The following is a 16,608-nucleotide window of genomic DNA, read 5'->3' as shown; positions in this document are numbered from 1 at the left end:
AGCTGTGATAGCCGATTTTTTAAACGTTTAGCTTTTTCACAAAATGCAATCTCGATTAAATAAATAACTTTTTAAAATCATTCGCTGTATGGGAATTCTTCTTAACTCGTGTTGGTTATAAGTGGTAACACAAACAAATATAATTTTGAATTTTTATATCTTGTCATCAGATTGAATCAATGTTTGTAAACTTATTATTCAATCAAGAGCTGAATATTATAAAAAGGTACTTACCATAACACAGTTTGAGTTATCTTCTGTCATTAAAAGAACATTTTGATTTAAATCAATTCATTTATTTTATTTTGATTGTTAGTGTTTTGCTTTTTTACATTTCAAAACTCCATTCGTGGCGAATGTACGTAAAATTTGCGTTTCAGTTTAAATGATCATTGTACATGCATTTGGCGGTATATTTAACAGTGTTTTATAAAATAGTATTCTTTCAGTTTTATCATTAACTCTCATCTTGCATTTGACTGCAGCTTCTTAAAATACGACCCCATTTGTAAATGTTATCTACAACAGTATCATTCATAGCTAATTATATAGTTGGCAAGAACGGTCAAACATAAAAGAGGTTGTTTTTGTATATGATGAAGTCTTTTTGATGACAGCATGGAAGTACTTTTGTGTTTGATTTTATATCTCTTATATGTCTTGCAGTTTTTGCAAGACTCGATCGACATCAACTAGTTTATTTGAAAGGGGCTAAAGATTAAACACGTTTAGCTAGTGCATTGATTGTACCTATAACAAAACAAGTTTAATATGGATTCTGCAAAATGAGAAATACATTTAGTTTGTACGTACTATTCATTATAAGTATAATCGTTAAACATTTACGTAATTACTTTTCGCTTTTTTATTTATTTTATGACACATGGGTTTCGTTCGTCTAAAGATAACTGCCGATTGAGCATTACAACTCAATTCAAGCGTTTTCGTTTGTACAAGTTGCAATCGAAGAGCAAACGACAAAATGCATAATAAGTAATTCGAGTACTTTCGCGGTATTTTCCTACATCTCTAGAATACTACACTAATGTCTAAGTTCTTACTGAATCATCAAATTTCCGCCCTATCTAATGTTTTAGGATGAAACATTTTCCGCTTACCTGAGCTACGGTTGCTATCGACGTTAGCAGATTCCCGTGGCTTACTAGTAGTAGTCGGGATGTGGGCGTTGTGGGTGGTTAATTCATCAGTGTCATTATCGGAGCCAGGACCTTTCGGTGTTCGTTTGTAAAGGTGTCTAGCAGCTGTCGTCATTAACGCTCCACCACGTTGCTTGAATCCGACCGAAGTAGAATTTGTGGTTCCTCCTCTCCCTGCCAATCCTGCATTGGCACTTTGTATATCGTAGGAGGATGATTTTCTTCGCATGTTCTTCACATTTTTGATGAATGATTGACTGACAGTGCTACCACGAAGAAATTTGTCATGAGTGGTGTTGTTATCGCCGCTGTAGTTATTATCATTCCTGCAATTACCATCGAAGTTAGTGGCGGAGCGTCGAATGCTACTATTATTCTTGTTATCGTGGTTGTAATAGCGCATCATTGTAGCCGACGTTTGTGGCGACGTCGCTGATGCTTTTCCCGTTGTCATCGATGACGGTGTATCCTTTTCCGGAATCTGCTGTGCCGTAACGGGAGACTGCGGTAGCGATGCCATCGTGGTAAAAAATACGTTCGGATTGTTTCTACTGTGGTTGCCTTCTGTTACCGCATGACAAGAACTATGAATGGTGGTAGGGGTACTATTGGCTGTGCCAGTGGTTGCATCATTTAAATGTTGATTACGACTAAGCGTCCCAATTGTAGCGGTGGTTGGCTGGAGTTTTGATTGCTTGCCAAAAGAGCTTTTACGGTAATCATCGTCCAGATTCAGCGAATCGAAATTGCTTGATTCATTATCGTTAGTCAGATTATAATGGATTCCGGAGCCAGCATTCGACTGGTGAGTTGCTCTTGGTATCGTCTGGTTATGATTATTATGGTTATTTGACTCAAGAAAATACTGCCCTAAATTATTGTTATTAGTATGTAGATTATTGCTGCTACTGCCATTGTTGTGTTTACTGCCGTTTTCACTACTGATGATATTACTTAAGGAGCTTGATCTAGGATAAGGTTTCTGTACTAAGGTCAAGGAATCAGTCGAGGATGGGGAAATCTTAGGAGTGGGCAACATAATTTTATGTCGGTTATCATTAACTCGTTTGATGTTCGCTCTGTGAGAGCGGTAGCGCGGACCTACCGAAGAATCGTACGGCTTATCGCAGCCGTTTCTTTCTAGTGTTTGCCTGTCCCGTGCCAAGGATTCGAATGCATGTATTACACTTCCTACACGTGTTGTGACATCGGGTATCCCCAGTGAACCACTGAACAAGTCCCGTTGATGTCTCAACGCACCCAATACCAGATCAGCATTGCTGGTTGTATTTACATTTTCACCCAAATAAAGTTGATTGTTTCGTGTGGTGAAGGTGTTGGACGCTATTGTTGACTGCACGTATTTTACAGTTTTGGGACCAAAGGCACAGGAAAGAAAAGAAAGCAAATATTCATACAAAAACGATAAAATAGAATAATTAGTAAATGCAAATGAAAATATTGTTTGTTCTTAAGTAAGCAATAGATAATTGTAGAAATGAATTGAATATTTAACAAAGATTTTATATTTTTACAAAAGCCTAAATTTGCGTAAAAGTTTTCACAATAGCTACAACACACCTTTGCAACATAACAACACTTACTGAAGCCTGCATTGTAATGATAGAAAAACAAAAAATCTGAAAAATTGAATCTAGAACCGTACAGTCTAAATGAAACCAAATCTAAATATACATTGGTGTATTTATTTTATTTTATCACCGGTTGTTTAATATGATTTCTGTATCGTCTTATCGCAATTCCTGAATATGTATAACCTGCGGTTAGAAGTGATTTGCAAACTAATAACAAATTTTATTATTAAAACCAAACATCTCAATAGTAGACATGAACATTGTTTAGTTTGTAATAAAAGTTAAAGTATCAAAAATCATAAGAAATTAGCAACAAAATATCAAATTCTGTCAAATACAAAATAATTATAGAATACGAGTTTTTCAATTATTTGATATTCTACCATTCAGAATAGTACAATATCATAAACATTTCTCTTAACTAATTCTGATGTAGTTGATTCAATTATATTTTATTTGAAATAAGAACTACTGGATCAATTGTACTTAATTAAATTTGAATACCCCATCAATAACACAATAAGATGTACATATTAACAAATTTTGATACTAAACACATGTTGTATAATTTCTTGATTCTTTCCATAAAATATCAAGAAAATATCAAGTATCACTATGACAGCACAGAAACATCAAGACAAGATATGATGGAATTTTTGTATTATTTTGATCCTTGTTTGCTGTTTACATCTACCCGTGAAACTATCCGGTTGTGATTCAACTACAACTACCTACAAAATGAAAAAGTGCTCAGATCACCTCTGAGAAAACGAAGTAAGTTCCACTATTGTAGGCGCTTCAGGAACTGGTATAAACGAGGTCGGTTCGTATGACCATCAATTAACAAGTCCTACAATCGTTTTAGGTGCCAAACGTGTATCATCAGAACAAAAAAAAAATCCATTCAGTAGATCTTTCGCAATATTTTCTTCAAAAACTGTGCGCTAAGAATAAGTCAGTTGAAAAGTTAAATAAATTTGAGAACAAGCTTTGCACGTTTTGTTTTTATTTTGGTTTGGAGTTTTGTAGTCGAACAAACTTATCAACTCCGGAACAGGAATGCAGGTCCAGATTAAATTATAGCCAATGGAAAATTTAAACCTTTCATTTGAGATTCATTAAAATACTATGCTGATATCTCCAAGAAAACGATGTGAACTTTTTGATCACTTACACCCATACCAATATTTTGAGAAAGAACGAACGAGCATAGAGTGGTTGATAAAACGATGGTAATCATATAAACTCGATAGTCCCACGACAAAAGAGCTGCAAATAAGAGCCTCTCTTTGTTTACTTTCTCTTTTGATTATTACGGAGCCATTATTGCAAATTCTCTAAAGTTTCCCATACAAATCGAAAGCTTGTAGTTTAACTTGAGAGTTTTACGAAGAGTAAAGCGTCAAAAATAAAATCAGTTCGGTAAATCTTGAAAGAAGAAGTAAACAAAGAGAAACTGTCATTTGCAATTAGGCCCTTTTGTCGTGGGACGGTTGAACTGTATGTTCATATTCAAGTCTCCATAATGACTGTACTCGAAAATAATGCAACACTTTCTTTTGTGTATGACTTGGGTTAGGTTGGATGGGTTAGAATTGAATAAATTTTGGAAACAACTAGTTTAAAGTGTAACGTTTACAAGTATTATTTAGTGTATTTACAAGACAATTTACTCAAAATTAGTTTTATTCTAATTTTGAACCATATTGTAAACTGTTCGATGATACGCTTTTGTAAACTGTACACAATGTAAACTGCTCGATGATATGCTTTTGTGTGTGTTAGAAACGACGTCAATTACGTTCTGATACGTTAATCAACTGTCACCTAGCATTGACATATTAGAATGAATTATGAATACAGTATTATAAATACTCTAATGCACATTTTGATTTTCTTTCTTACGAAAAACAAAACGTGCTAGATTACTGTATCGATGTGGTATCCAACTTCTCCATCGAAGAATATTAGCGTGTAGTAAAAACTATGTATGACGAATCGTATGGCATATTTATGTTTATTTTGGACTGACAGATTTCCACTGTTTGTTTAATTACAGGTTGAGTAGTTGAAGCGAACATTGTATTTACGCTACACGCCCTGAATGTGGTGCATATGCTGTTAGTAAATATGAAGGATAAACACAACGAACAGTTTTCCGTATGTGTGTAGTCCATGTTGCTCGGTGTAACATTTCACTCATTCAGAATTTAAATAACGGAAATTGCATTTTTGTGACTGAACAAAAGTAAGACAAAAATTAGTTGAATGTAGAATTTACTATCACGACTTAAAGGTCACACTTTATCTAACACAGAACGTTCTCTACATGCCAGCGTGAAACTTTTGATTCACACCCAAAAATATGACTTCCATTCCGTTATATCGAACAAAACGCCACCGATATTGGACTTCATATCAACCTGTATTCGATCAATTTTCTCAGATTTCCTTCTATCAATGTTTTCTGACATTATTCGATCGGTGACCATGTGGCTTCACATATTTTGGAGAAAAAAAATCGCTCCCTATGGCAAACATCGGAAGGAGGAAAAGCTGGCGATGCAATATTGTGGCACCCTTTGGTCAAAATCAGACACACACGGTTGTACACAAAGTAATTCACCTTTGCTCTTCCTATCTATCTTCTGTAGAAGAAAACGGTACCGATAGACGTCCCTCATCAGTTCCAAGCACAAGTGATGTCACCCATGCACCGTAAACGATACTATTAAACTGTATTTTTCTCTGTCGATCTGTCCCGTTTCCCAGAAGAAATCTGTTTTTCTATCCTCGGGGTGTTTCGGTGAAATTGAATTGTCTAGTCTACCTACGATATCGAAATCAATTTCCGTAGAGCAAATTTTCAAAAGCACTGCACTGACTTGATCTCCTTGGTTAATGTCACGGAAGCTAGTCATATAAGTATAAATATCAAGGGATTTGGAAGGTATGTACTTCTAAAAAAGATTGAATGTATATAGAAACATATGTTTCGAATTGTTTATTTTGTTTGGCTTGCATATAATAACATTTATCCAAAACGGTTAAGTCGAGCCATACAAACAGAGCCGGATTGTTCTATTATATATGATGCAATTAAAACGATTCCGATCCGCGATAGTGAAATATGATGGCATTAAATTTGATTTTCTAGTTTTCACATGAAAGATTTTTCTATTTATTTCATGTTTAATAAAATGCATGTTGTAGAAATGGTTTTAAAAAGTTCGACTGCTGCTGCGTACCAGAGCAAATCTTAATTACCGTTAATTTAACAGATTCTAACGCAATTATTCACCAACTTTGAAAAAATTCAAAATTCTTGACCTGTTTCGGAACTAATGATCTGAAACAATATTTTAAACCTCAGCCCAATTCTAAACCCGTTATTGTCTTCGAATTTAAACGGGGTATTTGTTCGGTCATTTGTTCAATGCACGTTATCGTATTTTTAACTAATTTTCGCATAATTGCTACACCACCCACTGGTAAAACAATTAAAAAATATCATCAAAGTTGACGATAATGTGAACGAAAATTTGAGGCTTAAAATCATTCACACAGTAGAGCGTCGAAGAAAATGAGTCGCTAGAATCTGAGTTTTAGGCCAACAAAGGAAACGACTCTGAAGTTTGTGGTTTAGCAAAGGGTATGCTGACGCAGGGAGTTCCGCTTCATAAGTTCCGAGTGAGCTTCAATAGATTTTATCTTTTAATTAGATTCGTTCCGAATTGTAGCACCGACGTTTCCCCTAAAAAGTTTCGCTCCGTCTTATTTAGGTGTTTTGGTCAACAATCAATTGACTGAGCGATACTGGCGTGGTGGGCGGCTATAATTTCGATGGTGACCTGTCACTTGGTATGATATTTAATCCCCGCTCAAAGGATTAGGTTTTCTTGGGATCAGTGCCACATTACCTAAACAGACAAATTATGAAAAAGGTAACGTATAATTACAACAAAAAGTTAGTAGGAATGACATTATCAATACTAAGAATAGAGCAGCATGTGAACGAATCTATATAACCAACATGCAGAAATATATTTTGTTAAGTTAAGATAGCATTTGGTACTCAAAATTTAAGTAAATTTTGCATGTGAATTGTTTTGTTAAGTTAATGTATTTAAAAATCTCACGAGTCGATGATATTTCCATGCCCACAAATTTGCAACAAAGTTTGAAGTTTTATTTAAGGAAACTAGAGGTTTGCGGGCTTTTGTATCCCGGTAACCGAATTTTCTCCTAGGCCCTGACTTCTGCCAATTATTCGAGTGTTTGCCTAAATTCTACAAAATGGTACACTTTGCTCCTGAACGATAAGAAAGTTTTTTTGTCTATAATAGAAATTTTCCAAATATAACGATTGAAACACTTCTAAACGTGTGATATTAAACGAAAACTGATCAAAAGTTCGGTGAAAGCCATCTATAAGTTCTATATTCATTTTTAATGCAATGCAAAAAAGAATGCAAATATGACTTGATTGTTTTACATCCATGTAGATCGTATTTACAAAAAAATACGTAGGTTGTTACTTATGTATTTAGCCTTGGCAACACTAAGTGTTGCTCGGTGGATTTGACGTTTCGATCATAAAGTTTAACATTTTTACCCAATACAATTTTCAGAACAATCTGTCATTTGAGAGCTATTTGTTCTGTTTACAGTGAGTTGGAAATTTTACCTCAGCAAAAAAAAAGGAATTGAATCGTGAACATTTTCGTGCAATGATTCATTACGATTTTCATCGTGGATTAATAGACAAGAGTGCTTCAATCGTTTAGTTCGACTTTTTGCAGTGTAGCACCATCCTATGCGATTTGCTGACTCACTTATACAATCATATCTCCGGAACCAAAAGTCACAGCCATTTGATCTTTGAACTTGATCAATGGCCCGACAGTAGCTTTTAAACGAGCATAAGTTTGTTAAAATCGGTTCAGCCATCTCTAAAAAAATTGAGCGCGTTCAAATATCTTCGAAAATTGCACACACATACACTCATACACACACAAAACACACACACACAGACATTTTCCGATTTCTTCGAACTGAGTCGAATGGTATATAACACTATGGGTCTCCGAGGCTCCGTTCGAAAGTCGGTTTTTCCAGCAATTCTAATACCTTTCTATAGAGAAAGGCAAAAATAAATCATGGTGCTTCAATGCATGATGTATAACATCTACACAGATGACGAAACATGGATTTACTCATTTGAGCTCGAAACCAAACAACAGTCGACTGTATTGGAAAATGTTCCAAGAAGAACCAAATCCAACAAAAGTTGTTAGCGCTAGAAGCACTTCAAAGAAAATAGTAGCTTGTTTTTTCGGTATAAATGGTATTTTCGATCAAATATAATACTGTTTTCATTTTAGGCTAAATTCATAAGTAACAACTCTCGTACTAAGCCAGTGGTGCTAGAAATAAGATCAGAATTCGTTAATCGATCAGAAAAATAAATATGTATAGTTTTTGTTCATGTGTGTATAATTCGATTTTATTTGATCATTAAAATGATTTTCTACAAGAATAAACTGATATTTTTTCACGATGTTTCAAATGTTAATTGTTTTCAAGAATTGAAAGAAATAAATATGAATTTTTTTCGTAACTGTGAAAGTTTCATTCAAATTTGTTTAAATATTTCAAATTAATTATGGCATAATAACTGTTATAATTTTATTTCATTGTTTCTTCTGAAAAGACATTTTAATGATCACACTTGAACCGCAAATATAAACAGTCATTTTTTCTGGACGATTTTATGAGTTCTGACCCTATATTGAACAATAAATCATTGTTTCATTTAACCCTTGGAAGTATACTGTTGCCATTCTGCCACATACCGGAAACAGCGAACTAAAAGCTAAATGTGTTTCTTCGTCAATGAACACAATCTGTACGGCTAGCTAGCCGAAACTTTTCCTTTATTCGATTATAGAGGTTTTAACCTTCAGGTCTTTCGCCTTTTCGAGCCAGAAAAACCTTCCTAACCCTATGTGCGGGGTTGGGAATCGAACCCAGGTGGGTAGCGTGAAAGGCATCGACTTACTCATCATGCTATACCCGTCCCCTAGCCGAAACTTGTTTCGTTTGAGACGTCAGTGTCTGTGTAAAAGCAAAAAGTGTTTTGAAAATAGCATTAACTTTACGTCTGCCTAGACGTTTATGTTAAACCACCAAGTCGCGATAGCAGTTGAACATAAACTGCTACACATTGAGGAGTCAAAGAGGAAACGTAAAAAAGTATGAAAATTACGAGTTGACTGATTTTTATAGGGAGGCCTCAAGACGATTTCGTTTGTAAAAAGTCAGTTTCCCTCTAATAAATCCGATACAAACTGTTAACCGCTGGCGCAGAATTATATTTTAACTGATCAAGCTCAATCTTCATATATTTTCTATATGATCTAAATGAGAGACGATAGATTCAATTGGGCGAGTAAATTATTTGCAACAAAATTTTCCATGTTCATATATTGAAAAATAATTTTCTTTATATAAACTTTGATCGTTTATTGAAATACTTGAAGATTGGTGAATAATCATGAAACGAAAATATCATTTGTTGCAGTTGGATGGAGTAAAATGTTATTTGAAAATTGCAGAACTCACTGACAATTCAGTAACAGCTGTATGCCCATTTAAATCATGTGCGAGGGATGTTCTTCTGGAATCGTGATTATTACAATTTAAGCTCTAGTGAGTCTGAGGGATTATTCGCGGTGAGCATGAAATTGTTCACAAAAACTAATCTAATAGTTTGAATGTGACTTAGGCTGTGAACTATTTCGCAAATTATTTTTTTCGGTAAAAAATCCACGTTGCAATAATTATTTTCTAAAACAGCCCGTCTGGGATCATTTTCCAATTCCGCACTTAGAGTTAGAAAACTTTTCAGACTCAAGAGGCAAATGACCAAGCGGTTTGAACCTCTATAAATGAATCACAAAAAAAATTATTTTAAGTGCAATCGATTTTAACAAAGATATATTTTCATGTGAGATTTTTCACGGTTTTTTAAACTACGAAGAATGTAGATTAATTCGAAAGAAAAAAGATAGAACGACTTTCATAAACTAGAATGAAAGCCAACTATTTTGAATTGTTTCCGCTGAAAAAAAGAAAATCCAAATTAATGAAAGAACTATCCGAAAAATTTTCTTTAGGTAGAATTGTTGAGTTAATAACAAGCCTTTACAGCGAACTGTTTTGTCTAATCTGGAGAAAATATTACTTCAATTGATAAGCAGTTTATTATACTTTTGATTTCGTGGAATCATTCACGAAGATAGAATGTGAAAATTCGTTACACAAAATTACATGGGACAGCGCTATGGGATTGCTCGAACTGTTTTTTTTAAAACTATATATTCAACATAGCACACTGCCTTAGCTCTAAGATGCCGATGACATGCTCGAACTGTTGACTACACAACTATTGTCTAAACCATTGTTATTTTTGTTTTGAATATTCTGGCAGCAGTTAGTGTCTGTTTGTTTCTACGCTGAGAACTCTGAGAATTTTGGATGCTTGGGAAGGACCGTTTGGTTTGTTGAAGTTGGTGAAAACATCAAAATCTACAAAAATTAGGTGAATTCCGATGTAACTGATCGCTTCTTGTGCGAACCGCATAGAATGTAAATCGATTCAATACTACTGTAGTTACACACACACATTAAAGAGTAAAAACAAAACAATGACAATGCATATTTTTTGTATACATTTTACAAATTTTTATCTACGTTCATCGATGCGTAGAAATATTTCCAAAAAGTGAAATGAAACCCAAAATCTGTCCAACATTGGCTGAGCAGTAGGTGTTCAAAACCTACTAAGAGTTAGTAATGTTTTATAGGCTGTGTTTTCTATCTGCACTCCTATATAGAAAACACAAGCTTTGTCCTACGTCAAAAGTGATATTATCTCATGTTATAAATTTTTACCTGGATACCCGTTTTCACTCGATATCTTTGTCAAGCTCATGAAAGATATTTTTTGATGTCTAAAGCTCTATTAATCTTGATCAATGAGAAACCATTAAGGAGTTTGTATTACTCAAAATGTGAATTTTTTTTTGTATGTAAACGATTTAAATAAAGTTTAGTCAAATCGATCTAGGCGTAGAATTGAACCTCATCTTGAAACTGCCTCCTTATTCCTTTACATTACAGTAGCAAAGTTGATTGATTCGATCAACGTTAGTGATTAAACACTCTTAGATTTCAGAATACGGTCGTTAGAAGTTGTTTGTTTTCATTTAGAAATAATTACGTACACAGTTTATATTTCGCAAAAGTGTGCTGAATAGGAAAGGACAGAATGGTGCTAGAAGCTCACCGCAATTCAATGTGTGGGGGTATGTTTTAGAATTACAAATTCCACTCTGAGCAGTACTGGGCTAGGCGGAATTGGTGTGGTGAAAAACATTGCTGGTAATGTGTTTATTTTAGAGGTTAAGCAAATTAGTCTGAAATAAAATCAAAGTGCATAAAATCTGTTCACCCGGTTGCACTTTCCTGGTAGGATTCACCCGAGCCACCCGAATGCGACTGTGTGTTGTGGTGGGTATTTGAGTTTACTGTTGACTCATGAGTGTGTTTTCATTTGTGCTGTTTCCATTTTTCCTTGGTGTACAGTGTTCAAATGGAGAAAGTGGTGCGAATATAATTTTTATACACACTTTTGACACTTTTAATTTCTACAGTTACACGGGTTGTGAAATATTTTTGTTCTGTTGTTTCGGTTTCTGTGAGCTAAATCTGTGTGCAGTGTTGAATTGTTTGAACTTTTTTTGCTCGCCGGTTTTTTTTCGCCTAGACAAGTTTTCCCTACCACACGACCTTACTGGTGGTGCTTGTTTTGAAGCTAACTCTTTTTATTGCTGCTATTGCTGTTACTACTGAAAGCGGTGTTATTTAATGGTGGCTGAAGTTTCTGCTGCTGCTGTTTCTGACCGTGTTTTTTAGCATGTTGCTGCTGTGCTTGTTGTGATTTATTTACATTCGCTGTGGTTAGCAGTGGTGGTAAAGGAGGCGGCGAAGGATCACGAAGCTTACGAATGGTTGAGGTCGGAGAGGACACATGAGAGGAAACGGATTCGGATTTCGGTAATGGTGGTGGGATAGATGTTTGCAGTAGCAGCATTTGTGACTGTGATTTGCTTTTGTTATGCTTTTTTATATCATAATTTTGCACGTTTTGCATTTCGGCCGACGATAGTTCACAACTCAATTTCCTGTTCTTATGGTTAGATTTGTCGTTATTGTAGTTATACTGTGCAGATTCGTACTCATTTCTAATCTCGTGCTTGATCTTGGACTTTTTGGACTGATTGGAGTTTCCAGTTTTAGTAGAATAGTGATAAGTTGCATAGTGGTTGTGTGGATGTTTGTGTTCGTTATCAAGATTGTGTTGAAAGTGATGGTCGTGTTCATGATGATAATAGTAAATATCGTGATGGTTATAATCACTGCTACTATAGCCACCAGTGACCGGCAGGTTTCGTTCCCGCTAGGCTACATGATTGCCAAATGTCCGAAGAACAGGCATCGTCTATAGTAATGGAATAAAAAAGCATAAAAAAGACTGTAAAATATTACGTAGTCTGTTGCAAATGACAGAAACAGGTCTTTGAAATTCACGTTTCTTTAATACGTTAGTTTAATTACTTGTATGACTTAAATTGTTTACTCAACAAAAACAAGAGTTTTAAAAATTTTACTGCAACAAAAATTTCCTTCATAGAAAATATATTACCTTGATAAGGAGATGAATGAAACAAAAATTCAATCAAGTGCAAAAGAAGAAAATTTTAAACTACAAATGGAAAGGGGGTTGTGTCTATTTATTTAATACCAGTCGAATTGTAGAAGTATTGTATAAAAATCATTGAATGTTTATTTTTTGTAGCAACATGCAAACTTAATTCTATAGCGAATGCGAATGGATATTGTTTACAAAGATTTTTCTATATCATTAAAGAAGAGAAAAAGGACGGAAAAAATGATATGCGCTTGATTATTTGTATACGCTACAAACCCAAGGGTGCCACGGATTCATGATGATTTTCTGTTTTACTCCTACTATATGAAGAGTAATATTCATATTCCGGAGAACTACACAGAAAAAAATAATGAAATTTACACGAGATGTAAATCTAAGTAACATGGAATAGACATGGGTTGAATCGAAATTTTGATTGAAAACCTTTATCGATGCAAAACTAAATTGAATTGCATAGAATTTTCAATGAATATAACTGTATCTTTCAATTAACGCTTGTTTTGCGATTAAATTGTATTGAAACGTACAGAATTGTAAAGTAATTTTATGTTTAATTACCTGCTCCAAATATGTGCATGAAAATAGATGTAAATTAACAAAATATTTTTTTCTGTGTATACTTCTCTTGTTTTCGCAGCTCGATTCGTATTTTTTCAGTCGTTTCCAGTTGTTATTTAATGGTTTTTATTTTGATAGTGTATTTTCGATAATATATGCATTCGTTTTATCACATGATTGTCACAGTTTGTGTAAACTAAAGAAATTTTATTTTCCTTTTTTGATTTATCACATCGTAATCGTTAATGTAAATCATCAAAAGGTGTTAACAGGATATTGGTTCAGTTGAATGTATTTGTATTTGTGTATATTTCATTGAGTAACAAAAAATATTTTGTCTTTTATACATTTGGAATAACTCACAACAGTTTACACGCTGAAATGTTTTAGTATGGTATTAATAAATTATTATTTTTGTTTATGTATTAATTAAATTTTATGTGAGCTTGGAATCATTTTTAGGCTTTATTTTGAATTTTTGGTAGATACTTGGTAGGTAGGCAGTTAATTTTTAATTTATGAAGAGTGAAGACTAACACGAATAGTACGATTTTCAGACAGACTATGACAGCGTCAAAGTCAAAAAGAATGGGAGGAAGAGGTTCTAGAACAGAAATACTGGCCCTTATTACCGGTATCACTACACAGTGAAAACCATGTGAAGTGATTGCGACCCTTATTATCGGTATCACTTCACGGTGAAATTTGGAGTGAAGTAAATTTAAGTCCTTATTACGGAAGCCGATTCAGAGACAAAAGTAATTACTTCGATGAACTTGATGTCATTATGAACATCACGCCACCAACATTTTGTCGAAAAAATTAGTTTTTTCCACTACAGTGATCGCTTCACTATGCGTGATACTGGTAATAGGGAAAATCAAGTGAAGTGACATGTGAGTGAAGTGAATGTGAAAGTGAGAACGGTAATAAGGGCTACTATGCATGCCATCGAGAATTTGGATTTTGGACAATGTTGATATTGGTGCACATAACTTTGAGATGGTCATGGAAACATACATCGGACTAAAAATCGAAGCTAGGCAGATCGGACTGGTTATGACTGCCAAAACACATGAGAGGAAGAAGTTTAGAGAAGCAACACTACACAACCTATCAAGAATATTGATAGACGAAGTTGATACTGTGATACGTAACTTTGAGATGATGATAAAACATACGCCGTACTAAAATCGAAGCGAGGCGAATTGTACTGACTATAACTGCATCGACGACAAATAACATGAGAGCAAGTGGCTCTAGCCAAAATCCAAAAATATATATAAGCGTTTTTCAGTACTCAGAAAATCACTACGGATTAGAGAAGTACGCCTATGTTGGTAGAGAATCAACGCGCTCTTAGTATTTTCTAAAGGAAGATTATTGCAACTCTAGGGGAGTTAGCCGCCCCTTATACGGCATCATTTATTCTCTTATAACAACAAGACAATCTGCTACGTTAAGCTAAAGCAAATGAGCCAAATAAAATTTTATTTGAAAAAAAACTAGTTTTCGAAGTCTTTTTCGGTTTAGGTACAATGTTTGGACTTCTTCTTGAAAATTCTTAAAATTCTAAGGAACTTAATAAATTTAATAATGTGAAAATAATTTCTTTCAATTTCCTCGTAGATTATCCCATTGATAGTCCCATGAATGATTTGGTGAATTTTATCCAAGTCCGATTACTGGTACATTTTAATCAAAATTCAAATCGTCATAGCGAATCGTAAAAAAATTTGTAGGTCATACTAGCATATATGGTTGAATGAACTGAATGTCACTATGTCACTATCTAGCTTTCGGTTCCAGAAGCACCGACAATAGTAGTCATATGTGATAAAATGGAACTCACATCACTTTCTCACATATGACTGAATAAATTTTCACTCACCTAAATTCAAATGTAGTACTTTTATGCAACATAATCACCCTTATTCTGAATAACGACGTATTGATTTTTCTATCGAATGTGGTTCTATCGAATCCTAGCTACCTTTGATTTTACTAGCGTTATTAGGAATACAAATGAAATACGATCGTAAAATCGATGCGACGTTATTCAGAATAAGGGCGAATGTTTCAAAGATCTTTTATGATCTTTTTTAAATTTTAGTATTGTAAAAAGGCATCATTACACCGCCAGCTGCATTAAAAGTTTGTTTTACAAATTATAACTAATTCTATAACTAAATAGGTAAATATTCGCTTTATCGCAATTCGAGAAATATGAAAACCATAGCCATGAAAACAACTTAAATGCACGACCCATACTTAAGAAGGCTTCATTACATCCGTAGTTGTTTCTGTCCAGAAGAATACGTAAAAATTGAATTCAAAACAGTGTTGATGAATATCAAAATTGTCACACTATAGTTGCAGTCGATACGAGATTGGATTAAATGGATCACTCCAGGGTAGATTGAGTTGCACTCTTTAATCTACCATGGAGTGATCCAATTTACGTTGAATAAATTTACGTTGAACAGTTTTGACACGATCGGCATCATACATGATCGTGACCAAACAATAGCTACGGATTCGAGCGTTGATCGAACTAACGCATAATCAAGAATCTTCTTGCAGTGTATGTTAACAGGACTTCTAGTGAACTCCCAAAGATAATGCCTAAGAGCTTAAAAGTCTCTGAAATTGTGCAAACGACATTATAATTTTGCGAAAGATTGTAGCCCTATTTAACAGATCGGCTGAAAAGTTCGTATCTTTTCTATGAGAGGGCGCCACTAGAATTAAATCCATACCATTTTCAGTTAGCACCAACCTTCAAAAGATACGTGTATAAATTTGACAGCTGTCTGATTATTAGTTTGTGAGATATTGCATTTTGAGTGAAGCTACTTTTGTTATTGTGAAAAAAATGGAAAAAAAGGAATTTCGTGTGTTGATGAAACACTACTTTTTGATGAAAAAAAGTGCCGCCGATACCAAAAAATGGCTTGATGAGTGTTATCCAGACTCTGCACCGGGCGAAGCAACCATTCGTAAGTGGTTTGCAATATTTCGTACTGGTCATATGAGCACCGAAGACGATGAACGCAGTGGACGTCCAAAAGAGGCTGTTACCGATGAAAACGTGAAAAAAATCCACAAAATGATTTTCAATGACCGTAAAGTGAAGTTGATCGAGATAGCTGACACCCTAAAGATATCAAAGGATCGTGTGGGGCATATTATTCACGAATAATTGGATATGAGAAAGCTTTGTGCAAAATGGGTGCCGCGTGAGCTCACAATCGATCAAAAACAACAACGAATTGATGATTCTGAGCAGTTTTTGGAGCTGTTATATTGAAATAAAAACGATTTTTTCGTCGATATATAACAATGGACGAAACATGGCTCCATCACTTCACTCCGGAGTCCAATCGACAGTCAGCTAAGTGGACTGCACGCGATGAACCGAACCCAAATCGTGGAAAGACTCAACAATCGGCCGGTAAGGTTATGGCGTCTGTATTTTGGGATTCGCATGGTATAATTTTCA

General features: G+C 34.6%; 1 protein-coding gene across 3 annotated transcripts in view; it reads right to left on the bottom strand.

The window, feature by feature from the left end:
* Window positions 1–274: 274 nt before the first annotated feature.
* The window catches only part of LOC131431207 (B-cell receptor CD22), a 230,637-nt gene continuing 214,303 nt past the window's right edge, over window positions 275–16,608 (bottom strand). For 2 of the 3 annotated variants that reach the window (XM_058596786.1, XM_058596787.1), the window contains one exon: window positions 275–2,511. In XM_058596786.1, the coding sequence (XP_058452769.1) occupies window positions 1,069–2,511 (1,443 nt within the window). In that variant the 3' untranslated portion in view covers window positions 275–1,068. Of the gene's footprint in view, window positions 2,512–5,328; window positions 12,318–16,608 lie in introns of those variants that run through there. The other variant, XM_058596788.1, reaches the window with a different exon arrangement.

Source organism: Malaya genurostris, chromosome 2, assembly GCF_030247185.1.
Source record: "Malaya genurostris strain Urasoe2022 chromosome 2, Malgen_1.1, whole genome shotgun sequence".
NCBI lineage: Eukaryota > Metazoa > Arthropoda > Insecta > Diptera > Culicidae > Malaya > Malaya genurostris.
The sequence above is the reverse complement of the archived record's forward strand: the minus strand, read 5'-3'. Positions and strand labels throughout refer to the sequence as shown.